The sequence below is a fragment of the Daphnia magna genome, linkage group LG8, assembly GCF_020631705.1.
Source record: "Daphnia magna isolate NIES linkage group LG8, ASM2063170v1.1, whole genome shotgun sequence".
Classification (NCBI taxonomy): domain Eukaryota; kingdom Metazoa; phylum Arthropoda; class Branchiopoda; order Diplostraca; family Daphniidae; genus Daphnia; species Daphnia magna.
In genome coordinates this window covers 4,050,137-4,072,634 of record NC_059189.1, presented here as the reverse complement: position 1 = coordinate 4,072,634, position 22,498 = coordinate 4,050,137, and the positions used below count along the sequence as shown (strand labels likewise).

Here is a 22,498-nt window from a genome sequence, read left to right as displayed (position 1 = left end):
AGGCGGCGAGAATAAGCTTTATTTTTTTACCGCGCGATGACACTGTTATCGCTTGTATTTCCGTCATTTCTGTTGCCTGGCAAAAGAAAGGAAGAGAAGGAATACAACCTTTTGCTGGAAAGCTAGTGTATGTAATTAATTAGGTCAACGTTTTCTTTTACTCTTTTTGGTCCTTCGTTATGGGGATAGAAATCAACAGATTTCAAGGTGAAGTAGATGAGGAACTGTTGTGTCCAATTTGCTCCTCCGTTCTCGAAAATCCTTTACAGGTAATCGCAGTACACTTCTGTAAATCCCTGTAAACATCGCCAAGGTGTCTGACATCACATTTTCCCGATTGTAGGCACCACATTGTGAGCATGCATTTTGCTCTGCATGCATTCATGAATGGCTTTCCAGACAACCAACTTGTCCTGTTGACAGACAAAACATAACACCCCCTCAGCTAAGGCCAGTGCCAAGAATACTTCGTAATCTCCTATATAGGTTAGTGGCTTGCAAAGTTCAAATCAGGATTATATAGAGTAATGAGCTTCCTAATTATGATTCCAGACTACAACTTACTTGCGACAACTCTGTCTATGGGTGCACAGCAATATTGAAGTTAGATGCCCTAGAGTCTCACGTACAAGAATGCGAGTTCAATCCAAAACGACCTGTGCCATGTGAACTTGGCTGCGGGCTAGTAGTGCCCAAAGATGAGTTGAAAGTAAGCAAACGGTATAGGTATATTTTTCTGTATATTTACATGATAATGTCATTTTGACTATTTCCAGGAACACAATTGTGTGAGGGAGCTGCGATCTCTGATGCAGGCCCAGCAATCAAAACTTGTGGAAGTGCAGGCTGAAGTAGCCGAAAGCAAATTTCAGATGGGAGAACAGAAACGAGAACTTCAACTCTTGAAGGACTATATGCTAGCCATGAGAAATGCTAATCCGTCGCTGCGTATTCTAGCTGACCAGATGGAAGCCGATGAAGTGAGACGCTGGGCCGAAACGCTTCCCAAAGCAAGAGTCCTACGTTGGGGGGGCATGATCTCGACTCCCGACACAGTGCTACAGGTAATATCCTTGGCCGCCAAGCTCAGTTTATTCAATCAAATACGGTAACCTTTTAAAGTTACAGGCAATGATCAAGAGAGCCCTTTCCGAGTCGGGTTGCCCTCCGCACATCATCCAAGACTTGATGGAGAACGCTCACGAAAGGAGATGGCCCACGGGATTGTCATCACTGGAGATACGCCAACTAAACCGACGTCAATATGAGAACTATGTCTGCCGACGGATTCCGGGCAAACAAGCCGTCGCTGTCATGGCTTGCGACAACGGACACATGAATCCCGACATGATATTGGAACCAGGTCTCATCATGATTTTTGCTCACGGTGTAGAGTGACACAATTCCAGCTACCAGAAATTCTCCGCAGCGTCTTATTCATTCAACATGTCTATAGTGTCCACGCAGTCGGCTGGACCACCCAGCGAACCGCCATTACTTAATATATCCTTTGGCATTTAGTTTTTTTTCCCTAGATTTTTCTTCTCATCCGATTAGTTTGTCCCCTCTTAGATCAGGTTCAGTCGAAGCTATTATCATTTAACGTTTTTTTTCCACCAGATCTTTGTTCCAGCAATGTTCTCTCCGAGCAGCGAATGTATCGAAATGTTCTTATATGCTTTCTGTTCATAACTGATTTCTTGATATGTAATGTTTGGTGGAATTTATTTCCTTTTTTTGTTTTGTATGTGCAAATGATTATTAATCATCAATGAGTTGTCACATAAGTGATATGAAAATAATAACTGAAAAGTCTATCATGTTCGACAGTGTGTGTTTGTGTGTATTTAGCCATATCGTCAATTTCTTTTATCATTTCATCACGTCAAACCGGGCTTGCTTTCCCTCTTTCAGTTCGAATCACATCATCACACGCATATCATATAACATTGTTTGTGGCTGTTTTTTTTTATTGGAGGAGGTGTAATCACACTACGTCATGGCCCTGCTCATCCGAGTATTTAATCACATCTCTAAAAAAAAAAGAAACATCTGCAATTTCATTCTATCATTTTGTTTTAATGAACAGTAGCTGTTGTATCATCACTACCCTCGTGTGATTTTTTTGTTTTTCTTTCTTTCTTTATTAATGTTTTGAATCTCCGTTCGATCCACGAATGGGCGGGAGATGGCGAGAGGAAGTGAAACACACGGGGCTAAAAAGGATGATACAAAAAAAGTTATTCACACAATTGAGGACAAAATTTGATGAGCCATTTAGAGAGTGGAGTGGAGCAAAAAAATAAAATCAAACTACATGCGTGTGTGTGCGCTCACATATTTTTATACAATTCTTGTACTGAGCTCGCGGAATACGTACACACACACACACACACACAATGAAACAAGGACAAATTTCAAGAGGCATAATAGTATTACTAATTATATGTATAAAGTATAAATTTTTCTGTATATCTATTTAGAGAAAAAAAAAACGAACGACGTCTAAATTATTTTTAGGGTCATGTGAGCGAGTAGAGAGAGCCAAATAAAACCAAAAGAAAATTGATGGAATACAATTTATACGGCGGAAACGATACTGGATCTGCTGACGATCCGATCTGATCTGTGAGGTCCGTTGGGTGTACAAAAAGGAAAGAAAAAGAAAACCCCACTGCGCAACTGCACACGTTTGTTTGTTCTCCTTGTCGTTTTAACCTCATTTTTCTTTTCAAATAATTTTTTTTTTTTTAATTCTCTGTTTGTGTTTTGAGTGCTGGGCGGGGTTAGACGCAGAAGAAAACCTAGCGAGAGGTCGGTATAATGACGATAGCGGCCGGTGAGCTCAATCTCGCTCGCGCTCGCACGAACACGAGAGATAATGTGGGTAATCATGACACGACTTATCCACAACCCAGCACACATTAACGATGAAAAAAATGTTTTTTTCAAGAAATGAAAAAGAAGAAATAATGGAGGGAAACGACACTAGGGAGGATAGAAAATATTAAAAAAAAAGAAAGAAAAGAAAGGTGTGGATGTTGTTGGCTCTGTTGATTCAATGGTGACAATAGTTGGAAAGAGTTTCTTGAACACAATCTTCAGGTATTTATACAACATGATACATAACTCGATGGGGACTTGTTTTCAACGCATCCTGCGCTAATTATAGACGAATGAAAAAAGAAACGAGTCTTGGGATTTGCAATAATATTACGAGCGGGAGAGCTCTTTTCAGTTCTCCCTACGTGAGCCTGTGCAATTGGCCTAGTGAAAACGAGTAAAAAAAAAAAAGAAAGTAAACAATTGAACGCCATCAGCGAATGGCGATATTGTAAGACACGGCCAGCGGGGTAGGGAGGCAGAGCAATAATAGCAAAAGAGAGAAACACTCAGGTCACCGAGTCATCGAATGGAATGGAGCAAATTCAATTGGAGAGTTTTTTACATTTGTTTTTTTTTTTTTTTCTTTATTATTTTGTTGTTGTTGTCGAAATTTCAAGGAAAGAAAAAAAAAAGGGGGAAAAAGAAAAAGAGACGGAAGAGCAACGAGAAGCCTGATCACAAGAAATTCCGGATGGATGCGCTTTTTATGTTAGAAACTTCCTTCTTTCGCTAAGGAAGGAAACGAGAGCAAGAAAGACGAGAAACGAAAGAAAAGAAGAAGAAGACGAATACAAAACATCGTCATCATCACGTTTTTATGTTTGTTTTTTTTTTCTCCTTCTTTTTCTGTTGTTGTTTAGACACAAAAACATTGTGAGTGCATTGGGAATTTGGCCATCCGCGATCCATTCTGGGCTATGGATTCTTTCGAGAAAGGGTAAGGGACAGGCAAGAAGAAGATGTGCAGCAACACACGCGCACACAAATAAGCAAGACAAAAAGACAAGATCAAATGACAGATTGTTACACACTCGGGAATGGTGTAGTTCGGCGATGACAATATTTTCGTCATTCCGCCCGGAATACATTGTTTTGTTTCTTTCTCTCTTTTATATTTTTTTATTTGATTTATTTTTTTTTTTATTTTTTCTGAATTTTTATTTATTTTTTTTTTGTTTGGCTTGATTTATTTGTATTATTTTTATTTTTTATTTTTTTTAAAGGTGTGTATGTGTGTGTTAACCGGAATCTTTGCATCGCGGATCAGAAACGTGGCCCAAGTCCAAGTCTTCGCTGCGCGTGTGTGTTCTCAAATGCCTGGTGATCATATCCCTTCGGCATGCGGCGTAAGAGCACTGCGGACAGCGATAGGGCTTCTCCCCCGTGTGCGTCCGCTGGTGGGTGCTGAGGTGGTCGGAGCGTGAAAACACCTGGCCGCAAATGCGGCACGTGTACGGCTTGAGTCCCGTATGCAAACGCATGTGGCGGGTCAACATGTCGCTACGGGCAAACGGCCTTTGACACACTTCGCACTGATAGCCCTTGACGACAACGCCGGAATCAGCCACTGGTCCAGGCCCAGCTGCTGGCGCAGCTGCCATGCTGCTGCTGCTGCTACTACTACCACCACCGTTGAGCAAGGCCGACGTCCTTTGCAGCTGAACGGGCAACTTGTGACGCGACATCAAATGTTTGACCAGCCGGTCGTGCTGGTCGAAAATTTGGCCGCAAATGTCGCAGCCGAACGCGTTGGCCGCCGCCGTCGTCGTCGCTGCGGCCGGGAGGTGACTGACGCCCGGAAGCAAAAGCGGGGCAGCCATCGAGATGGGCGAAACGGCCTCGCTGTCCAGTGCGACGGAAGAGAGGTCGACGGAAGACGACGAATACTCGACGGCCGAGAGGTACTGCGACAGCGACAGGCTGCGCGTGAGGGCCTTGAGTCGCGACCCGCGCGACTTGCCCACCCGCGAGGACGTCACCGTCACGTGCGACGGAGGAGGCGTCTCCAGTCCGCCGGAGAGTGGCGACGAAAAGGCCGACAGCAGCTCGGACGACGAGACGGACGCCGTGCTCGTGTTGGTGCTGTTCGTCTGGTTGGGGCTGTCCGAGCTGAAGCTGCTGCCCGAGCGGACGGACAAGTCGACCGGAGACTCTTGCTGGCCGAAAAGCGGCGACCAGCTGTCCGTCGAGTCGGAAGAATTGCGCTTGAGCGAGACCATCAAGGGCGGAGGTCGCAGGTGCTCCAATCGGCTCATCTGTTGGTGGTGGTGGTGGTGGCCATGTCCAGCATTGCCGCCGTTCCCACTGACCGACTGAGGGCGAGGAGATCCGGCCGTCATGGCCGGCGTCAGGACCCACGAGGCCGGAGCGGCCGCCGTGGTCGCGTGCTGATGCAGAGACTCGGCGCCGGCCACTAGCCGATCGGCCGTCTCGTGACACAAATCCGAATCGGATCTGGCCCGTCTCCGATTCGACGGTTCCACCACATCCAGCAGCGACGAGCAGCCGCCACTGCCAGAAATGGCGGCAGCTGCGGGGCGCAACGGCTGGCCCGCTAATGCCGTGCCGCCAACGGAGTGATGAAACGGCGAGCTGGAGGCGTGCGGCGGAGTGACGGCCTGGTAAAAATGATTGTGGCCGCGATCCCTGACTCCGCAGGTGGACAAGTTGAGCGGCGTCGCGTCCGACACGGTGAGCGATCGAGTGCGGCTAAACGCGTTGGCCGCCGATGGGTCGTCGGTGGTCGGCGGTTCGGCAGCGAAGCTCAGCGGGCTGAACGATATGCCGCTGGGCGAGTCCACGTAGGTGGTGCTGCCCTGACTGCACGGGCTGAGCTGACCCAGCCGATCCGAGTAGGAAGGCGTCAAACCCGGTCCGGGACTGAAGACTTCCTCTTCGCCTTCCTCGTCACTCTGCGTCATGCTGGCGCTCCTCTGAGACGGGCACATGGCCGCCGGCATCACTGACGGCACCACGTGGTCGAAACTGAACACTTGACCTCCGCTGTGCTGGTGCGGATGCAGGTGCTGATGGTGGACGTGCTGGATGTGCCGGAGGTTGCCCCGCACTCGCAAGCGGGACATTAAAGTCTGTTGCTGAGGCGAAGGAGACTCGCCACTGCCAACGGAAGACTCCATGCTGACGGAGACGGGCAGCCCTTCGTCTTCTTCTTCTTCTTCTTCGTCCTCGTCCTCCTCTTCTTCTTCTTCTTGCTCGTCGTCGTCGTCGTCTTCTTCTTCTTCCTCTTCTTCTTCTTCGGAGAGACTGACGCAAATGCGTCCACCACGCTGGTCGATGTTCTCGACCTCGCCCTCACCACTGTTGTTGTTGTTGTTGTTATTGTTGCGTATGCTACTGTTACGGATGCCGTTGTTGTTGTTGTTGTTGTTGTGGCCGTTGCGATTTTTGTTCCTTGCGACTGGACCACCACAACCGACACTATTTGTATTGGCGCTTTTAGTGATCCTACCAATGGGAGCACTGCCGACTAAATGAGCAATTCTGCCGACCAGTTGGTCCAATCTTTGGCGTTTGCGCTGCGTCGCCGACCTTGCGTGCCCGACTGACGTGGTGGAGATCATTCTTGTTTTGACTTGTGCTTGCTGAAGCAGATACTGAAGCAGCTTCGACGACGGCCAGCACCAAGGGGGCCGCGACACTACAACTCACAACTCTGTCTGGTTGCTGGTGATGCTGGGGAGGAATTGGACAGATGGCCAATCCGACTACACAGTGCCACTTTGTGTTCGAGACAGCAGCAGTCCTGCAGCGTCCACAGAGACCACCGGTTGGCCCACCAACAGTCTTCCTGCAAATGCACGAAAAAGAAACGAAGAAAACATGAGTGACATTGAATTCTCAACTGGCATCTTTCTTGCTTTCCAGCCGTCACACCACTGCACGTCACTCTCCACTCATCCCTTTGCCACATTAGCCACAACTAATGAGCTTGTGTGAGCGAACAACAAGCAACACACACCCACACATTATCTCGTAATGAAAATCTAGCCAGTTTATATGAGAAACCTTACAAAACATTGCCGACGACGTCTAGACATCATGCTGGCATGGCATGGCATGGTCTTCGCCCCAACCCGAATACAACACCCTGGGTAGCAAAAACGGAAGTTTGTCTGCATTTAAGCCAAAATCATTAGCGAAGGTCTGATGAATCTAACCTGATTACGTTGGCATAATTCCAATAGGCTAAGCCTTTGGGCTTTTTCATGGTAACCAGAAAGGCACATGATTTCCGTGAGCGAATTCCTTATTAAAATCACGTGTTACGACACAATTTTCGAGCTGTCAAAATAGTCAAAAGTTGGCACAGATGCAGCGTTGCCATTAAACGGAAGACAACAACCAATAACAGTAACTAACAACAAGAGAGAGAGAGAGAAAAAGTAATTCCTGGGTGCAGTTGCAGGACTGTCAAAACACTGTAGTAAACACCAATAGCGTAGTAGTAAAAAGAAAAACAAGTCCAAATAAAAAGGTAGTGTACATAGTCTGCACACGTACGTTCAAACGGGCCGTCTCTTTTCTCTCTCTCTCTCTCTATTGATTGCCCTACTAGTATTGATTTCCAGGCGAATATATATATAAAACGTATGGGCCTCTATCCATCAGGCCTCATATGTATTTCACCGTATGGCCAGTATAAATATGTAAACACGGAGAAAAAGGAAGACATTTTTTTTTTTTGCTCTAACTCTCTCTTTCTCTTCTTTCTATTACAAATAATAAATAGACGCCATCGCCGTAGATGTGTATGCACGGATTTTCCTTTTTAAACTTTGCCTCTATCGTATGAAAAAAAAAAAAAGAAGCTGATAAACAACGGATGATAGAGCCCAGAGAAGTCTACCACATTTTCACATATTTGTGATAACACAACAAAAATCAAATGAAAACCAAGGATGATGACGATGCTGCGTCAGCCAAACGCTGGCGTGAATTGAAGCTGGAACGTGTGAGACAACGAAATACACGACATTCTCGAAGATCAAGGAGAAACGAGCATCGACATCGCAGAGAATGATGTCAGTATACACACGCTGTCAAAGGAAACATCAACCAAAGCTAATTCAGCAGTTCGATCTTTGTTTTTTCTATGGTTAACTTGCACTCGTCTTGTTCAACCACAACATGCAAATCATAAAATGTTTCTTTTTGCCTGAGAGACATGAAATACAAATGCTCATCTCGTTATTCCTCAATCTTTTTCTGCTTTGATATGTGTACGTATATATGGATTGTCGTTACTGTAATGGCTGCAAATCACGTGATCAATCATCCATCTCTTCCGTGTGACTGTCAGCAACGTCAGCGTGCGTCCGTACTGGCCTCGAATAGTTGACGCTCTATCGGATTGCGTAAGCCACTTGTAAAGGAGCCTCAGCTAAGAATCTAGACCTGCCCTCTCATAAGGGCGTGACGATTTTCCAGGTGTCAGAAAAGGACCCCTAACGTGACAAGAGAACTGCCATATAGAAAGCAATCACGCCATCCGTCACGAAACTTTTCGTGATCAAGTTTGTTCATTTTATTTTGGGTTTCCCACACACCCCCCACACACCCACTCATCAAATGGAAAACATTAGCCTCTATATATCAGCCTTAACCGAACACACAATAACAAAATATGCATATAGCTGCATACCAAATTATAAGGATAATGTCCGTATACTATAAATGTATAGTACCCCACTTACATGGCGTTTTCGATGATTGTCCCGTAATTTGCACGTAACATTGCACCGCAAACTGGACACAATTCACTCTTTTCGCGAGAGAGTTTGTTGTTGAGCTAAGATAAAAGACGACGCACACGACGCTAACATTTGTCAAAAGATGGTTACGCAACTGCTATTCTTTTTATTTTTCCAAATAGGACGCAAAAGAGCCACACCCTCGCAAAATGCAACGTTCCTCTAAAGATTTCGTTTGTTGTGGGGATTTCTTCGTTTCCCAACAAACAAACAAACAAACAAAAAGGGGGAAGAAGAAGACGTCGGGAGTGACCGTGAAAACGCCGAAGCGCACCCACCGACGTCCCGATGGCACCTGCCTCGAAAACGCACCGACGACGTGTAGGTTTATAGCAGCCACAGACGTTACGGCAAGACGGGACACCTCGGCGACGCCGACGCCACAAGAGCTAGACGAACCTTCCTCCTCCCCCTTTTAGCCTCCCCCCTCTCCTGCCCCGTTCCTTCCTCTTTCAGTTTTGTTGGCTGTATATTTTGTCCCCCTTCCCCCCTCTTCTTTTCCCTTTCTTTTTTTTTGTTTGTGTGCAATAGTGTGTTTTCCCGAACCCAGTGGCTTCCTCCTCCCCCCCCTGTTTTTTGCGTGACTAGCTGAAGGGCGGTTATAAGGAGGAGAGAAGGTTTTCTTTTTTTTTTTTCTTTTTCGGGAGAAAACGGGAGTGTAGAGCAAAAAAAAAAAAAGTGATGACGTCAATGGCACAAGCAAGAATCAATACCAGGTTCGTGGGCGCTGTTATGCTGCTGGTGTCGTCGGCCCTGAGCAATCCATCCTCTCTCCATTCCCGACTCTCTCTCTCCCACACTCTTTTTCCTCCCGATTTTTTTTTTTTTTATCTGCAAAAAAAAACGGGAGGTTCTAACTCCCGCGAGAGACACATCTGACATACCGCCCCGCCTAGCGGCCATCAATCCCGACCCTCCTCTCTTTTGGCTTTCTACAAATCTCCTTCCAGGCCCTCCCCAACCCCCCCAAGCCAAAGCAAAGAAGAAAAAAAATAGATGATGTTATTCTTTAAAATGATGCTGTCGAAAACGACATTTCTTGTGATGATGGCGTTGAATTTTGCGCTGTGTGTACTGAATTAAAGGCTTTCCAACCTGATTTGCATGGGACGAGCATTGGATGCTTTCGAACGGCAATGCGACTGCGTCATCAACGCGTCTGCTCGACGCCCATACGGGAAAAATAAAAGGACGCCAGACTAAAGGATCTTGTTGACCCCTTCTGTGGCACTTGTGGCATTGCCAGATATTTATTTAAACGCGTCTGTATTTGATTAACGTTTTTTGTTCCCGATGGGCGTCGACGCTATTGGACAATCTTGTTGACACATTTTACAAAAATTGAAATAGAAAAAAAAACATTTTGGGGGGGTTCGTCGACTGTTGGTCGTTCACCGCTTCGTCCCGACACGATCCCGCAAAAAAAAAAATTCATGTGGGGTAGGGGAGGGGGGACCTTGTTTACACGGGAAACGGCCTTGGCCAAGGCCGCGGTTAGCGGGATCTGCTACAAAGGCGTCGATCACCCGAGCGCTGAACGCGCAGCGGCAGTTGGTCTGCGGTAACGCCCCTATTGGGTCAACTGTCAGCGGGAATTAAAAAAAAAAAAAAAATTGCCAATTTCAAAATCGGTCGAATTTTCGAATTTTCCAGTCCGGCGCCAAATTCAAAAATATTCGAATTTTGGCGGCAAAATTTTGTTTTTTGAAAAACTCTGGACTCGAATCATTTTTTTTTTTTTGCTGATGAAAATTACGTGACCGACGTCATAAAAAGGCGGACATGAATGCACAAAGCAAAGGAAGGAAGAAGAAAAAAAAAAGAAAAATATGCATGGGGTTGGATGCAGTTGATACGCCCCACCTACGCACCGTGAGCGTTCAGCGCGGTTTGAACGTGAACTTTTTTCCCCCCTCTTTTTCGTTCCTTCCCTCACACACACACACACACATCGTCCACACTCACGAATGGGTGTGTAAAAGACACGGACAGCACACTGGTGCAGCTGTTGTTTCTCAACGAGCGTGTCGTGCGGGATTGTTGTATCATTGTCGCCCTTTACAATAGGGCAACGTTGGATAAGCTACAATGCAGAGAAAGACGACGCAACGCCCGAAACGAAATAAAAAAATGACAACAAAACATTTTCTTTTTTTCAATTGAATCAAACAAAATAGAAATCATCGTTTCCTGTCATCGTGGTGGCACCACTTTCGTATACGCAACTCTATACAGTTCCGTTCGTTATCTTTTCGTAATGACGTGTGTGTCCCCCAAACGAATAGCGCATTGGGCCAGCATCTCTTAATAATAATTGACATATAATAATTCCATTGATGAAGTCGCGCTAAAACTGGTGCACTAAATTCAGCAAAAGAAAGGTGGACCATAATATTTCCAAAGAAGAGAAAAATCAGCAAGAGTTCATCTGTGAAGGAACAGAGTTGGAATGGGAAATGAAAGGAAATAACACACACACACGCTACACAAGAACCCTAGAGGGCACGTCTAAGAGGAGCAACAGGTGGACCATCTCTCTCTCTCTCTCTCCATCTTTAGTCCTTTTCTCTTTCTTCGGGTCTTCGTCTTCTTTCATTTCTATTTTCCTTCTCTCTCTCCTGATATTTCAGATACACACACACACATACGTGTTGTATATATATACCTGTGCGGTGGTAGTGTGTGTGGCTGCCGGGCTATCCACATATCTTTTTGCCTCATCTCACACACACACAGCACACACACACATATGTATATGTACCGTAGCTTCCAGCCAAAGCATCAGCCACCACCCCTCCTATCCTTCTTTCTTTTTTCGATTCCTTTTCTTTCTATCTCTCTCTGTCTTATGCACACAGCTATTCTGCTGTCCCGACCCATCCAGTTTTCAACTAACTTAAGAAGAAATAAAAAAAAAAAGAACTCGTGTCAGCTTTTTTTTTTTTTTCTTTGCTTTTTGTGTGTCGTGGCTCTTACGACACACTTCGGGACTCCTTCCCTTATAGAATACAAAGGAAAAAAAAAACAATCGGAAGACGTCGATGGCAATGATTAGGTTTTGTGCACTTGCCACATCGCGCTGGAACAACAAATTTGAAAATAAACCCGCCAAAAAATCACAGGACATATTAATATAATAATTTTTGGATGATTTTAGTTTGTTTTTACCTGTTGTCGATTCACTTTCTTGCGTTTAAACGAATAAAAACAAATCACTATCAATCGTTTTTTGTTTTTCAGTTTTTGGGGACAACGATTGACTCTAATAAATGTTGGGTTTTTTTCAATGGGCACACACAGATTCGCTAGTTGGCAAGTCGAATTGGCCAAATTCAAATCGGAAACCGTCCCGAAAAAAAACAAACAAAAATGAGATGACAACAGCCCCTGCGATTCAACAAGGTGAGCTGTGATGGATGCAAACGATAGAAAAATGATTGCAATTTGGTGCGCGTGTGCGACTAGCGCGGCAGTGCCAGGACGACTGAAGGGGACCGTTGCGATGCTGCCAGTAGCCATCACACCGCCCCTTTACCTATAACACCAGGGACCGACCGCCAACCGCCGCCACTATCGCCGTGGGTCCAGGGAGGGGAGAAGCGCGTCGGCGGGGCGGGAGCGCGGGTGGGCATTCAACAACACGAAGGAGCTCCCCTTTGGCCCTTTTTTTTTTCTCAGGAGCCCATCACACAGAGGCAGAGGAATGGAGATATTTTTTTTTTAAGGGTCCGCCCTTTTTATTTTCGAGTTCTCGTATTTAAAAAAGAAAAAAAAGAAAAAAATTAAAATAAGGTAGGAGATTGGGGGGAGTGTGCGTGGTAGCATCGTGTGGGTGGTGGGTTGAAGGAGGCAGGATAAAGGTCGTTCCATCGCTCTATCCCGAAAAAAAAAAAAAAGAAAATGGGCATCTCATCGTTGTCCCGAAACGCACACACGAACCTCTTCTTGGTTAGCCTCTGCTCCCGCTGTGCAACGTTTCTTTCTCTATGGCCGTCGACTTCTGCTTCTTCTTTGCCCGTAAACTATTCAACAACGAAAAGATACAAAAGAAAAACCTCCCTACATTTTTGAAAGATTCAAGTTATTATTTCCTTGTTTTTTATTTTGTAATAGCTGTAGGTCTAATGTCTTTTGGTTTAAAACTATACTAAACTTCGCTTGTAGTACCAATGTCGTTCGGGAATTATTCAAATCTGCTGCGTTTGATGTTCATCAACTTTGAAATGAAATTGCGGGAAAAAATCGTTCGGGTTTTTTTTTGGGGGGGATATTTGAATAGCATTTCATTCGAAACAACAACAACAAATTGTGTTTCACCTGAGGCTTTTGTCAGACACACGCTCCCACACACACACACACGTACACAGGAGAGCAAAGGTATAAAATACATTTAAAAGACGTCTAGTCTTTTAGGTTAGATAGAAAATAAAGCTTCTCACGCAACGATGGGACCAGCGTTTCAAAGCCCCGGGAAAATAAGAAAAGAAAAGAAGAAAAAAAAAAAATACATATGAATATAAGAGAGGGGGAGGCGAGGGTGGGGGAGGTAGAGACAGAGACCTGTGTTTGCTTCTACCTACTATACGTGCTGCATCACACACACAGTCATGTGTGGGAGCGGGTGTAGGGATTTTTTTGAGGGGGAGGAATGGAAAAAAAAATAAAATAAAAGAAGGGGGGGACTGGAGAATAAACATCTATGCACACAACGGCGTTCCATCACTTGTTACACCGGCGCGCTACTGTTATACGTGGGGCTGCGTTGTTATAACGCACAATCCATCGGTGCTGTGTGTGTGTGGGAAACGAAAAACGAGTCGACTCCCTTCGTCATCAAGAAAAGTCCCCCATTTATCCCACCGTTTTTTTTTTTTATTTATTTATTATTATTATTAAAATAGAGATGTCTGACTTTGTTAAAATTCCGTTTGATTTCCCAATTTTTTGAAATGCTAATAAATTAGAAAAATAAAAAGGAAATTCAACAAACGATGGTTTTTATCAAACCATAAATGAAACGGAGGTGATTAGAAAGCCCCAAAAGTCTCAACAGATTTCGATTTGACTTGTATACGTACATGTGCATTGTTCCAGTCAGATTTGCTTTATCTCTAATCGTCGTGTGCGTATAAAACCGCTTCGACGCGGATCTTTAATGGACAGGGAGACGTGTTTGCTCCGTGCGGATGTAAATATAGAAATTGGACTGTGTCGTAATCGACAAAGGCCGTTATTTTATTACAACGAGATATTTGTCGATGTTTGATTAAATAGCGAAACATTTTTTTATCTCGCTTTCGTCTCCATTGAACTTTGGGCCAGTTATAAATGTGGGACCCGAACAAACACAGTGGACGCATAACGTCTCGCGTGTTTGTTTTTGGTTTTTTTATAGAGCGATTGTGTGTTGTTGTCTTACACTTATTGCGTCTATTTTTGGACTGTCAAAAGGTTGGCCATTTTCCAGTCACACTTGTGGCTTTTTTTGTTGTTTTGAAATCAATCAAAAATGAGCTCCGTTATAGATTCTGCCTTTCTCAATTCTCGTTTGTTTCGCCTCATTTTTCTATTTTGAAATTTAGCTTGTTTGATAATTTTGCTGTTGTGTGTGTTTGCTCATTATAATTGGATTCAGAAGGCAGTGGGGAAAAAAAGAAACAAAAACAAAGAAAACCTGAATTTGAAACTGTAACGCGTGCGGCCAAAGTAACTCGTCTTTAAAGACAACCACAATCTCCGTGACTGGTTTCTTTTGTTTTTTTTTCTAAATTTCGACAAGCCTCGAAATAGTTCTATGGATTTCACTATAGATTGCCCCTCCCCCCACCACCATTTGATCCACGCCCTCCAGTAATTAAATCCCCTTCGTTTTAATTGCACAGCATTCGAATTTGCTAGAAGCAACTGAAACAGTATACACACACACACATGGACCTGATTAATGTGCCGTTATGAACAGCAAAGAGACACACCCGGCTGTACGCAAAAAAGAATAAGAAAACGTAGATAGAAAGAGACATCAGAATTTAAAGGTCAAGATTATTATTTTTTTCGCTTCCTGCGAATGTGTCGTCAAAGAATCACCATGGCAACGGTGTAGTAGAAACTCTTCTCTTTGATTTCTTTTGCAAATGTCTCTCGATGTACAGTATATACCACTACATTAAAAAGTTATTTGGCTGTGTAAGGCCTGGCTTTGTTTGTTAATCTCGTCAGAATAAAAGATAAATGTTTTAAATGTTAGAAGGTCGTGTCGCTGTGCGTGTGTCTCTGTATACGGTTGCACGGTATAGTGCTGTTAAGTGCAAAACGCGAGTTGGATCTCCGTAGGAACCACGGCGGGGCATAAACACGTCAAACTCATTTGTTTTTTTTTGGTTTTTCCTTGAATATTTTCAACCAAAATTTGGAAAATTATCTAATTGTATTTTCAACATTTTTTTTTTTTGTTTTGTTTCGCAGTGTTTGGTTATAGCCCTCGAGTGATGCGCATATCAAATGACATTTGCTCATGTGGAATTGATGAAGCAAAAGGACAAACTCGAAGCTCAAAGACGTCATAGCACTTTTCGTTTTCGTTGGGCGCTAAATTATTTGATTTACATTTTCTTTCCGTGAATCTAAAAAATAAAAAAAATAAAAAATAAAGTTGGAAGAGAGGGTTGACGTCAAACGAGTTTTATTATTCGTATAAAGGTAATGCAAAATGGATTAAGGCCTTAATACGTGATGTTCAAAATTGCCTTCTTCGCTTTCCCGCTGTCATTTCTTTTTGTTTTGTTTTGTTTTTTTTTTAAAATATTTGATTCGCATTATTTCCTCAAACTGCGTCGAGTCCCCGCAAAATGACGCACAGCGTTGTCGCTAGCAATTCAAAATTGATTCGACACGACCTCGCTCTCCATTGGCATTATCTCTGAAAGAAGATTTAAAAAAATGGCCGCTTTAACAGTTGCAGCCACTGTCTGGCTATAGAGACTGTATAGATTGCAAATCACGCGCATACAAACACAACAAATCGTAATGAGAATGAAAAACAATGATGTTAGCGCATGATGGACGAGTGTCGAAAAACATGGCGGCACGCGCATCTCGACCGACCTGTTGCTCACGCGCTACACACTTTCGCCCAAACACACGTAGCCTACCGGTATAGTATACTATAGTCACTAATAAAAGGAAACCTTATAACACATAAATCAATTGTCATATTTATTTTCCCCGCCAAATTTTCGAATTTCGAAAATGGTATTGCGTGTATTGGCCGGCTGCTGTTCAAATGAAATCGAATGAAAAAGACGAGAGTTCAAACATTTTTCGATTTTATTTTTATAACCCCCCTGTTTCTCGAGTATTTTGGTGTGGAATAATGAAGCGTGTAAATAAATCCTGGACAAACACGCGAGCATCCAATCATCAGGTGTATATACACGTAGATAGGTGAACGCGTTCTTTCGTTCATCATTGCGAGTTGTGTGAAGAGAGAAACAAGAAAATGGAGGTGTGTAATTTATAAATAGGCGATTTCTTGACACGTGTTTAAAAAACAAAAGAATAAATAATAATCAAATAAGAAAAAACGGCCCTTTTTTTCTGTGGCTTTGTTCGTTCTGGAACTAATCAGCACGTCCTCCACACAACAAGCCGAGCTTGAAATGAGCGTGAAATGTCGTGATTCCTTGGCGAGATGCTGTCGATTCGGTGATTGTATATATATACCATAACCTCTCAATGATTTCAATTGATTATTTCGCTATTAGAACTTACATTTTCCTTCTTGTTTCCCATTTTGAAAAGTTGACCCCATCCGTTGCGGGAATGAGAAAAAACAAAATATGAAGCGGGCGGCTTCCTCGTTTTTTGTTTTTTTTTTTCTTATTGGCGTGTCGAGAGAGTCTCTGGCCTCCACCTTGTGCTCCTTCTCTTTTTTTCCCTTTAGTTTTCTTTTTAAACAAAAATACATATGACTTTCTTTTCTTCTCCTTTTCTTTTAAATATGATGATATATAAAAGAAAGCCTCTTCCCCGAGAGCAACAGATAAAAGCAGCAGCACTTGTATCCCTCCTCCACCTACTCCCTCTTCATCTCATTCGCCCTCCCCTCATTCTTCTTCTTCTTGTTTCGGTTACGTACATACGTGTACGTGTCTGGCGGGGGCTGTGGCCAGGAGCCAGCAATCGGGAGCTACTCTCCTCTTCCTCCTTTTTTTTTCTTTTTCTTATGGGGGTGGCCCACCTTATAACCTCCCCACTCCACCCATCAACAGCCTCTGAAAAAAATAAAATAAAAAATAAACCGACAAGGAAAAAAAAAAAATGGAGTTTCTTCTGATATGCAACGCCCGAAAAAGAAAAAAGAACCTTCATCTTTCCAGTGATACTGGCCCTTTTTTTTTTCCTTGTGTGTGTCGATGTATTCCTCCTCCACCTCTTTCGTTATATCCCCTGCCCCCTTCAGCAAGCCAGAAGCACAGCTAACATCGTCTAGCCGCCTCCTGTTGATGCATGTCGGTAGCCGAGGGCAGCAAGAGTCACACACACACAGGTAGACTTAGCTGTATAGCGCTGTGTAGTGTGTGTGTGTGTGTATATATAGTCTATAATAGCATAGGTGGGGTAAGCTAAAGGTAGATCTCCATAAATGGGACGTGCATATGCGCGTCTCTTTTTACTTCTTCCATTTTCTTTTTTTTTTTTCACATGTGCTGCTGCTGTGTCTTGTTGCGGGCGTTTGTTAATATGCCTCCCCCTCGCCTCATTATTATTATTATTATCATTTTTGTGTGTGTGTGTTTCTTTTCTTGAATGTAACCTCAAACTCCCGCTGCTGTTTAGTTTTCTTTTCTTTTTCTTTTTAAATTCTTCCTTTCGGGAAAAAATAAAAATAACAAAAAATGGAGTTCAATCAAATAGAGAAAAAAGAGAATGTATCGTAATGTTTAATACGATGTAAATTTTACACACGGGGGCAAGAGATGCACAAGAAAGACAAGCGGCCTTGCTCCGGAGTTTCGTGTCACGTCACGTAGCACACACACACACATAAAAAAAGGGAAAAAAAAGGCCATCAGCTTCTCTTTATTCTTCGTCTTTTTTTTTTCTGGTTAGCTTGTTTTGAAAAAAGAAAAAAAAAACTATAGCGGCCCGTTCGTTTACATTCCCGCAAGTTCCTCGGCCAACAGCCCCTTTAGCCTGATATGTCGACCAACGCCCCCTCCAGCAGTATTTCATATACGTCGGGAATATCAATCTTTTTCTTCTTTTCTTTTAAATGTTGTATAGAAAGAAGATTTCCACCTCCTCAAAAGGGATTTTTCTTTTTTATTATTATTATTTAGAATGTTGTTGTTGTTGCTGTAACTGTGGATGGCAGCCGGGCTATATATAAGATCGTGTCGCCCATTTTCCCGACCGATTGTCGCCAGTTTCTCTCAACTGTTGCAGACAGTGACACACGGAGTTTAAACATTTGTTGTTTTTTACCTGCCCAACACATTTCGATTATTATTTTTATTTTTTGTTGGCGAAAATAGAATTATTTTAAGGTTGAACATCACACCAGCTTCCTGGTTGATTTTTGTTTTTAAAGGGAACCGATCGCAGGTTGTCATCAGCCCGCGGGAGTCGGATGAAAAAAAAAAAAAAATGGGGTTTTTTTTTTCTTTTATTATATTCTCTAATGGCCGCCGGGTCCTTTTCTTCTACTTATTATCTTTTCTTTTTTTTTTTTTTCTTTTCTTTCTCTTATTTTTTTGTACACGTATTACAATAAACATTTTTCTTTTGATTCTCGTGGGGCAAAACTCAAAACAAAACAAAAAAACGAACGAAATGAATTTTCTTTTTTTTTTTTAATTTTGTCCCGAAAACGAAAAGGAGATGGCAACTATGCGCCATTGTTGTTACAATACCAGATACTTCACGATATGACGCAACAGTGTGGCCGAATTGTTGCAGAACAATTCGGCCAGTTCTTGCGTCTCATTTTTCTTTAAAAATCCCATTCCATTTATAAAGAGGAAAAAAAGTACCTCTGTAAATCTCCCCCCACCCTCCCCAAAAAAATAATAATTTATGACATTTTCTCGTTGTTATTTTTATTTTTACTTTTTTTTTTGTTTTAAAGAACCCCCCGCCGCACTCTCATCTTCTTCTGTTCCCGCCCACTGCTTCTGCGCTTTTGACTTTGGTCCATAGATCATCTTCCCCTCCTCTCTTCAGGTAAATCTTCGCTTGTTCTTGTTTTCATTATTTACAAGCTACGTTCTATATACTCACACACCTGAAGTAGCAATGCTTTTCGAATTTAAATGCCGTGACATATAGCATTTGATCGAGCAGGTGCCACACCGTGCTCGACGAACTGCCTAAAAATGAACGTGTGTTCATTAAGGCCGGTTGCAGATCGTGAGAACAGACGCGTATATAAGCGAAACAAAAACAATATTGAATTGAATATTATTATTTATTTTTTTCCTACCCCTCCCCCCTTGTTGTCCCCGCAGTTGCAATCCTCACTACATTCCCATGGAATTGATATAGTCAAACGTGTAATGCATCATGACTCGAATTTAAAAATTTAGAATGAAATAGAAAGGTAGATCCATGAAAGAAGACCTCCGATTAAACGCTGAAAAAAAAATTTTTGATAAATAAAAGAGCATGGCCTAAAAATTGAAAGGGGAGGACGGACAGAGGCGGAATTTCTTTGTCGCTATGAATCCCTCCCCCCAGTAGAATTCTTTAAAAAAAAGGACTCCCCCTTCGTTTCTCTTTGACGGCAGTGATTCGCTTTTCATTGCATCACTTGATCACATGTATATATACGATGTTCAGGAATGGAGGGGGGGGAGGGGGGAAGCCCTTATGTGAAAACGCTAATCGTCTTGTTTGAATAGAAGCGGCCGAGATTGGGGCGTCGGTGGGAAAATGTGCCTTTCGTACATGGGAATGTCGGGGTAGGTGTAGTAGGCGTCCCCCCGCATTCGCTTACCCCCCTCCGACCGACGTCCAGCTTTTTTTTTTTAAATACACAAGTCCTTCTCTACCCAAAACATCCCACGGTGGGGGGGGGGGTTGTTGCATTCAACAACAAACAAAACAAATAAATTTTTATTTTTTATTTCTCTTTCAAATCAAATCGAAGAGGGGAGGATGGCGACAATCTAGTGACACATTACTCCGCTCAACTAAAAATGGACCAAAGAGGAGGGGGGAGCAATCGGTGTGTGTGGGAATCCGACGCCCATCTTTCCCACAGAGGGCCGCACCCTTCAAATATGAACTGCATTCCATTCACGTCATAGACAGACAGAGAGAGCGAGGGGAAAATGAGAGAGTGACGCAATGTTTTCCTTCCGTCGATACACAAGTTCAGAGACAGATTACACATGCCGTGCGAAATGAATGACCTGTGGGTCCCGGTGATTCGGTCCCATCGAGATAGAGACCCATCAATAAATGGATGCCTATCAAAGGTGTGACCAGACCCTTTCCCACCTGGTATGTGCGTCGGCCCATCCGTGGGAAACATCAAACCAGTTGACAATTCTATATTCGACCCGTTTTCTATTGGCAATCTCGAATTCTGTTTTTATTATTGTTTACTTGCAAATGGCAAATCAGTGCTGGTATCATTATCAGCATACAGAAGATGCTAATCTGAATGATGGATCGATCTGACGGCTCTCTCGGTTAATATCACACAAAAAAATGGTCATTACCTTGATCACATGCTGGTCGAATAATCAGGTGGATGCTGGCCGGCCAATTCGAAATTCAAAACAATCAAAATTGAACAGAATCACGTCGGTGAAACACTCTCAGTATATTCGAATTTGTTCTTGAGTAAAACACGCAGTGACGCACCACGCACAACACACCTCGCCAAATGAGCTGCAAAATGTTTACGTCTAGAACTGCGTCAAAATGTCACGCAGAAAATAGCAGCCCCTTCCTCCTCCGAAATAGAAAAGGAGGAAGAAACAGGAAAATTTGCCATAAAGAAAAACAAAAAAAAGCTAACCCCTCACCTTTTTTTTCACTGGATTACCTGGACTATAAGAATCGATATTACGTCACGTCTTTTCTCATCATGTTTCTGCTTGACGTGTCGTCCAACTTGCCATCAAATAGAATGATGACATCCACTTTTCCTTGTTGTTTCAAATTGCGTTTTTCGCGTGACGCTCAACGTAAGTTTGGCTGTTCACCCTTTGACATTCGATAACGCAAAGTGACGGTGATTGGTTTGTTTCTTGGAAATTGAACATCCACCTAGATAGAGAAAGAAGAGGGGCATCAAGTTGGTGTGATGACGTCTTAACCAACCCACTCCTTCTTCTTCTTTTTTCTCTCTCCCTTTTTTTTACTTACGGCCGTTGTGGATGCACAGAGCCCAGGATTATTTTCGGTTGTATAATAGTAATGACGCACGCACTCAGGTACGTACAGCCAATGGAATCGTTTCCCTTCCTACACACCACCAGATATCGATCAGATTATTAACTTGTGTGTACACAACCACACACGGCTGTTTATCAAGGACTCGCTTATAGAAACAGCATCCTGTGAATTATTTAGAGCAGAAACGAAATTTGATAAAAAAATATATTTATTTATCAAATTAAAAAAAAAAAAATGTCCCAAACATGTGGGAAAAATCAGCTGGCGATTGTTGGGCGATAGACAAAAGTAACAAACATAAAATTACAACAGTCACAGGGTCATTTGAAACAGGGACCAAACGTGGCTGTTGCCTATCCCCTTCCGTTTTTATCAACAAAAAAAAAATCACTAAGCGAACGAAAATAGTTCATCGATAAATATATACGTAGTCTAATCTGTTTATAAAGACACACACACACACACAGAGACTGGCCGCTATGGATATATTTAGAACCTAGTCCACCTTTATTTTAAAAGATAATAATAAATCAGGATGATTATTCATCAGCCAAAAGTATAACAGACGTGGGCGGCCGGGAGTCTGGCCGCTTTCAACATCGTCGCCATAAATATGAGAGACACACAAAGTCATGGACTGCTGATTAGCCTCATGCTCTCTTGGCTATTTGATATCAAATCGAACATGAACCAATGAGAAATCAGATACCATTTTTCACTTGCGTGGGCTGCTGTTGTCACTCGTGTTACACTTTATCTGAAAGTGGGGGATGGGGGAGGGGGAACTGAGTTTTATTTTTATTTTAAAAAAATCAATTTGACCCAGGTCTTTGGATCTATCGCATTCGAACGCGGCCATAGGATCAGGAAAACAAAACAAAGGTGAGACACGGTACGTCTAATCGCCCCCACACGGGCCAATCAAACAAAAAGAGATCAAAAGTTTCGTGTACTCACTCAGATTGAGGTGAACTCTGGCGCTCCGTTTTGTGTGTGTGATGAATAAACAAAAAGACCTTTGCAGTTGATGAGGTTCGATCGATATCGATTTGTGGGCAGACTTGATCTTGTATAGATTTCCCAGGGTCCGGTATTTAGTTCCGTCTGATTGCAATCAGAAAAAAATAAATAAAAGACAAGCACGCACACACAAAACGATCTGTCACATTTGTTTCCTATTTAATCCGCCAGGCGTCGCAACTCTTCTTTGACGAATTTCACGCCAGTCCGATGAACGAATGAAGAACATCGAGTTTCACAGTCTTTTGTTATACCAGCCAAAGTTTCACATCTCTCTAACAGAGAAACATCTCTCATTCTCTTTTCACAATCTACATTGAAAGGATAAAGAAAGAACAAAAATTAAAAGGGAATTCTTTTATTGTTGTTGCGTTCGTTCTGCGGTTTCATTGAACAGATTTTTCCACGTCCCTTTC

The 22,498-nt window shown here is 43.0% G+C and overlaps 2 protein-coding genes across 7 annotated transcripts; one reads left to right on the top strand and one right to left on the bottom strand.

Annotated features, from left to right (window-relative positions):
* The first annotated feature begins 60 nt into the window (after window positions 1–60).
* Window positions 61–1,824, top strand: LOC116929005 (E3 ubiquitin-protein ligase NRDP1). Of its 2 annotated transcripts, none has more exons than XM_032936154.2 (5): window positions 61–269; window positions 344–486; window positions 553–709; window positions 777–1,064; window positions 1,123–1,824. In XM_032936154.2, exons 1-5 carry the CDS (start codon window positions 180–182, stop codon window positions 1,396–1,398), a joined length of 954 nt encoding a protein of 317 aa, XP_032792045.2. In that variant the 5' UTR covers window positions 61–179; the 3' UTR covers window positions 1,399–1,824. The 2 variants fall into 2 exon arrangements, with proteins under 2 accessions (XP_032792045.2, XP_032792046.2); XM_032936155.2 differs by having other exon boundaries at window positions 62–269; window positions 1,129–1,824.
* On the bottom strand, window positions 1,823–20,532 carry LOC116929003 (transcription factor Ken). Of its 5 annotated transcripts, XM_032936151.2 has the most exons (3): window positions 7,065–7,377; window positions 6,918–6,994; window positions 1,823–6,694 (listed from the first exon to the last, which is right to left on the bottom strand). In XM_032936151.2, exon 3 carries the CDS (start codon window positions 6,465–6,467, stop codon window positions 4,125–4,127), a length of 2,343 nt encoding a protein of 780 aa, XP_032792042.2. In that variant the 5' UTR covers window positions 6,468–6,694; window positions 6,918–6,994; window positions 7,065–7,377; the 3' UTR covers window positions 1,823–4,124. The 5 variants fall into 5 exon arrangements, with proteins under 5 accessions (XP_032792042.2, XP_045033573.1, XP_032792040.2 ...); XM_045177638.1 differs by lacking the exons at window positions 6,918–6,994; window positions 7,065–7,377 and adding an exon at window positions 20,381–20,532; XM_032936149.2 differs by lacking the exons at window positions 6,918–6,994; window positions 7,065–7,377 and adding an exon at window positions 11,826–12,158.
* Between the last annotated feature and the right edge of the window lie 1,966 nt (window positions 20,533–22,498).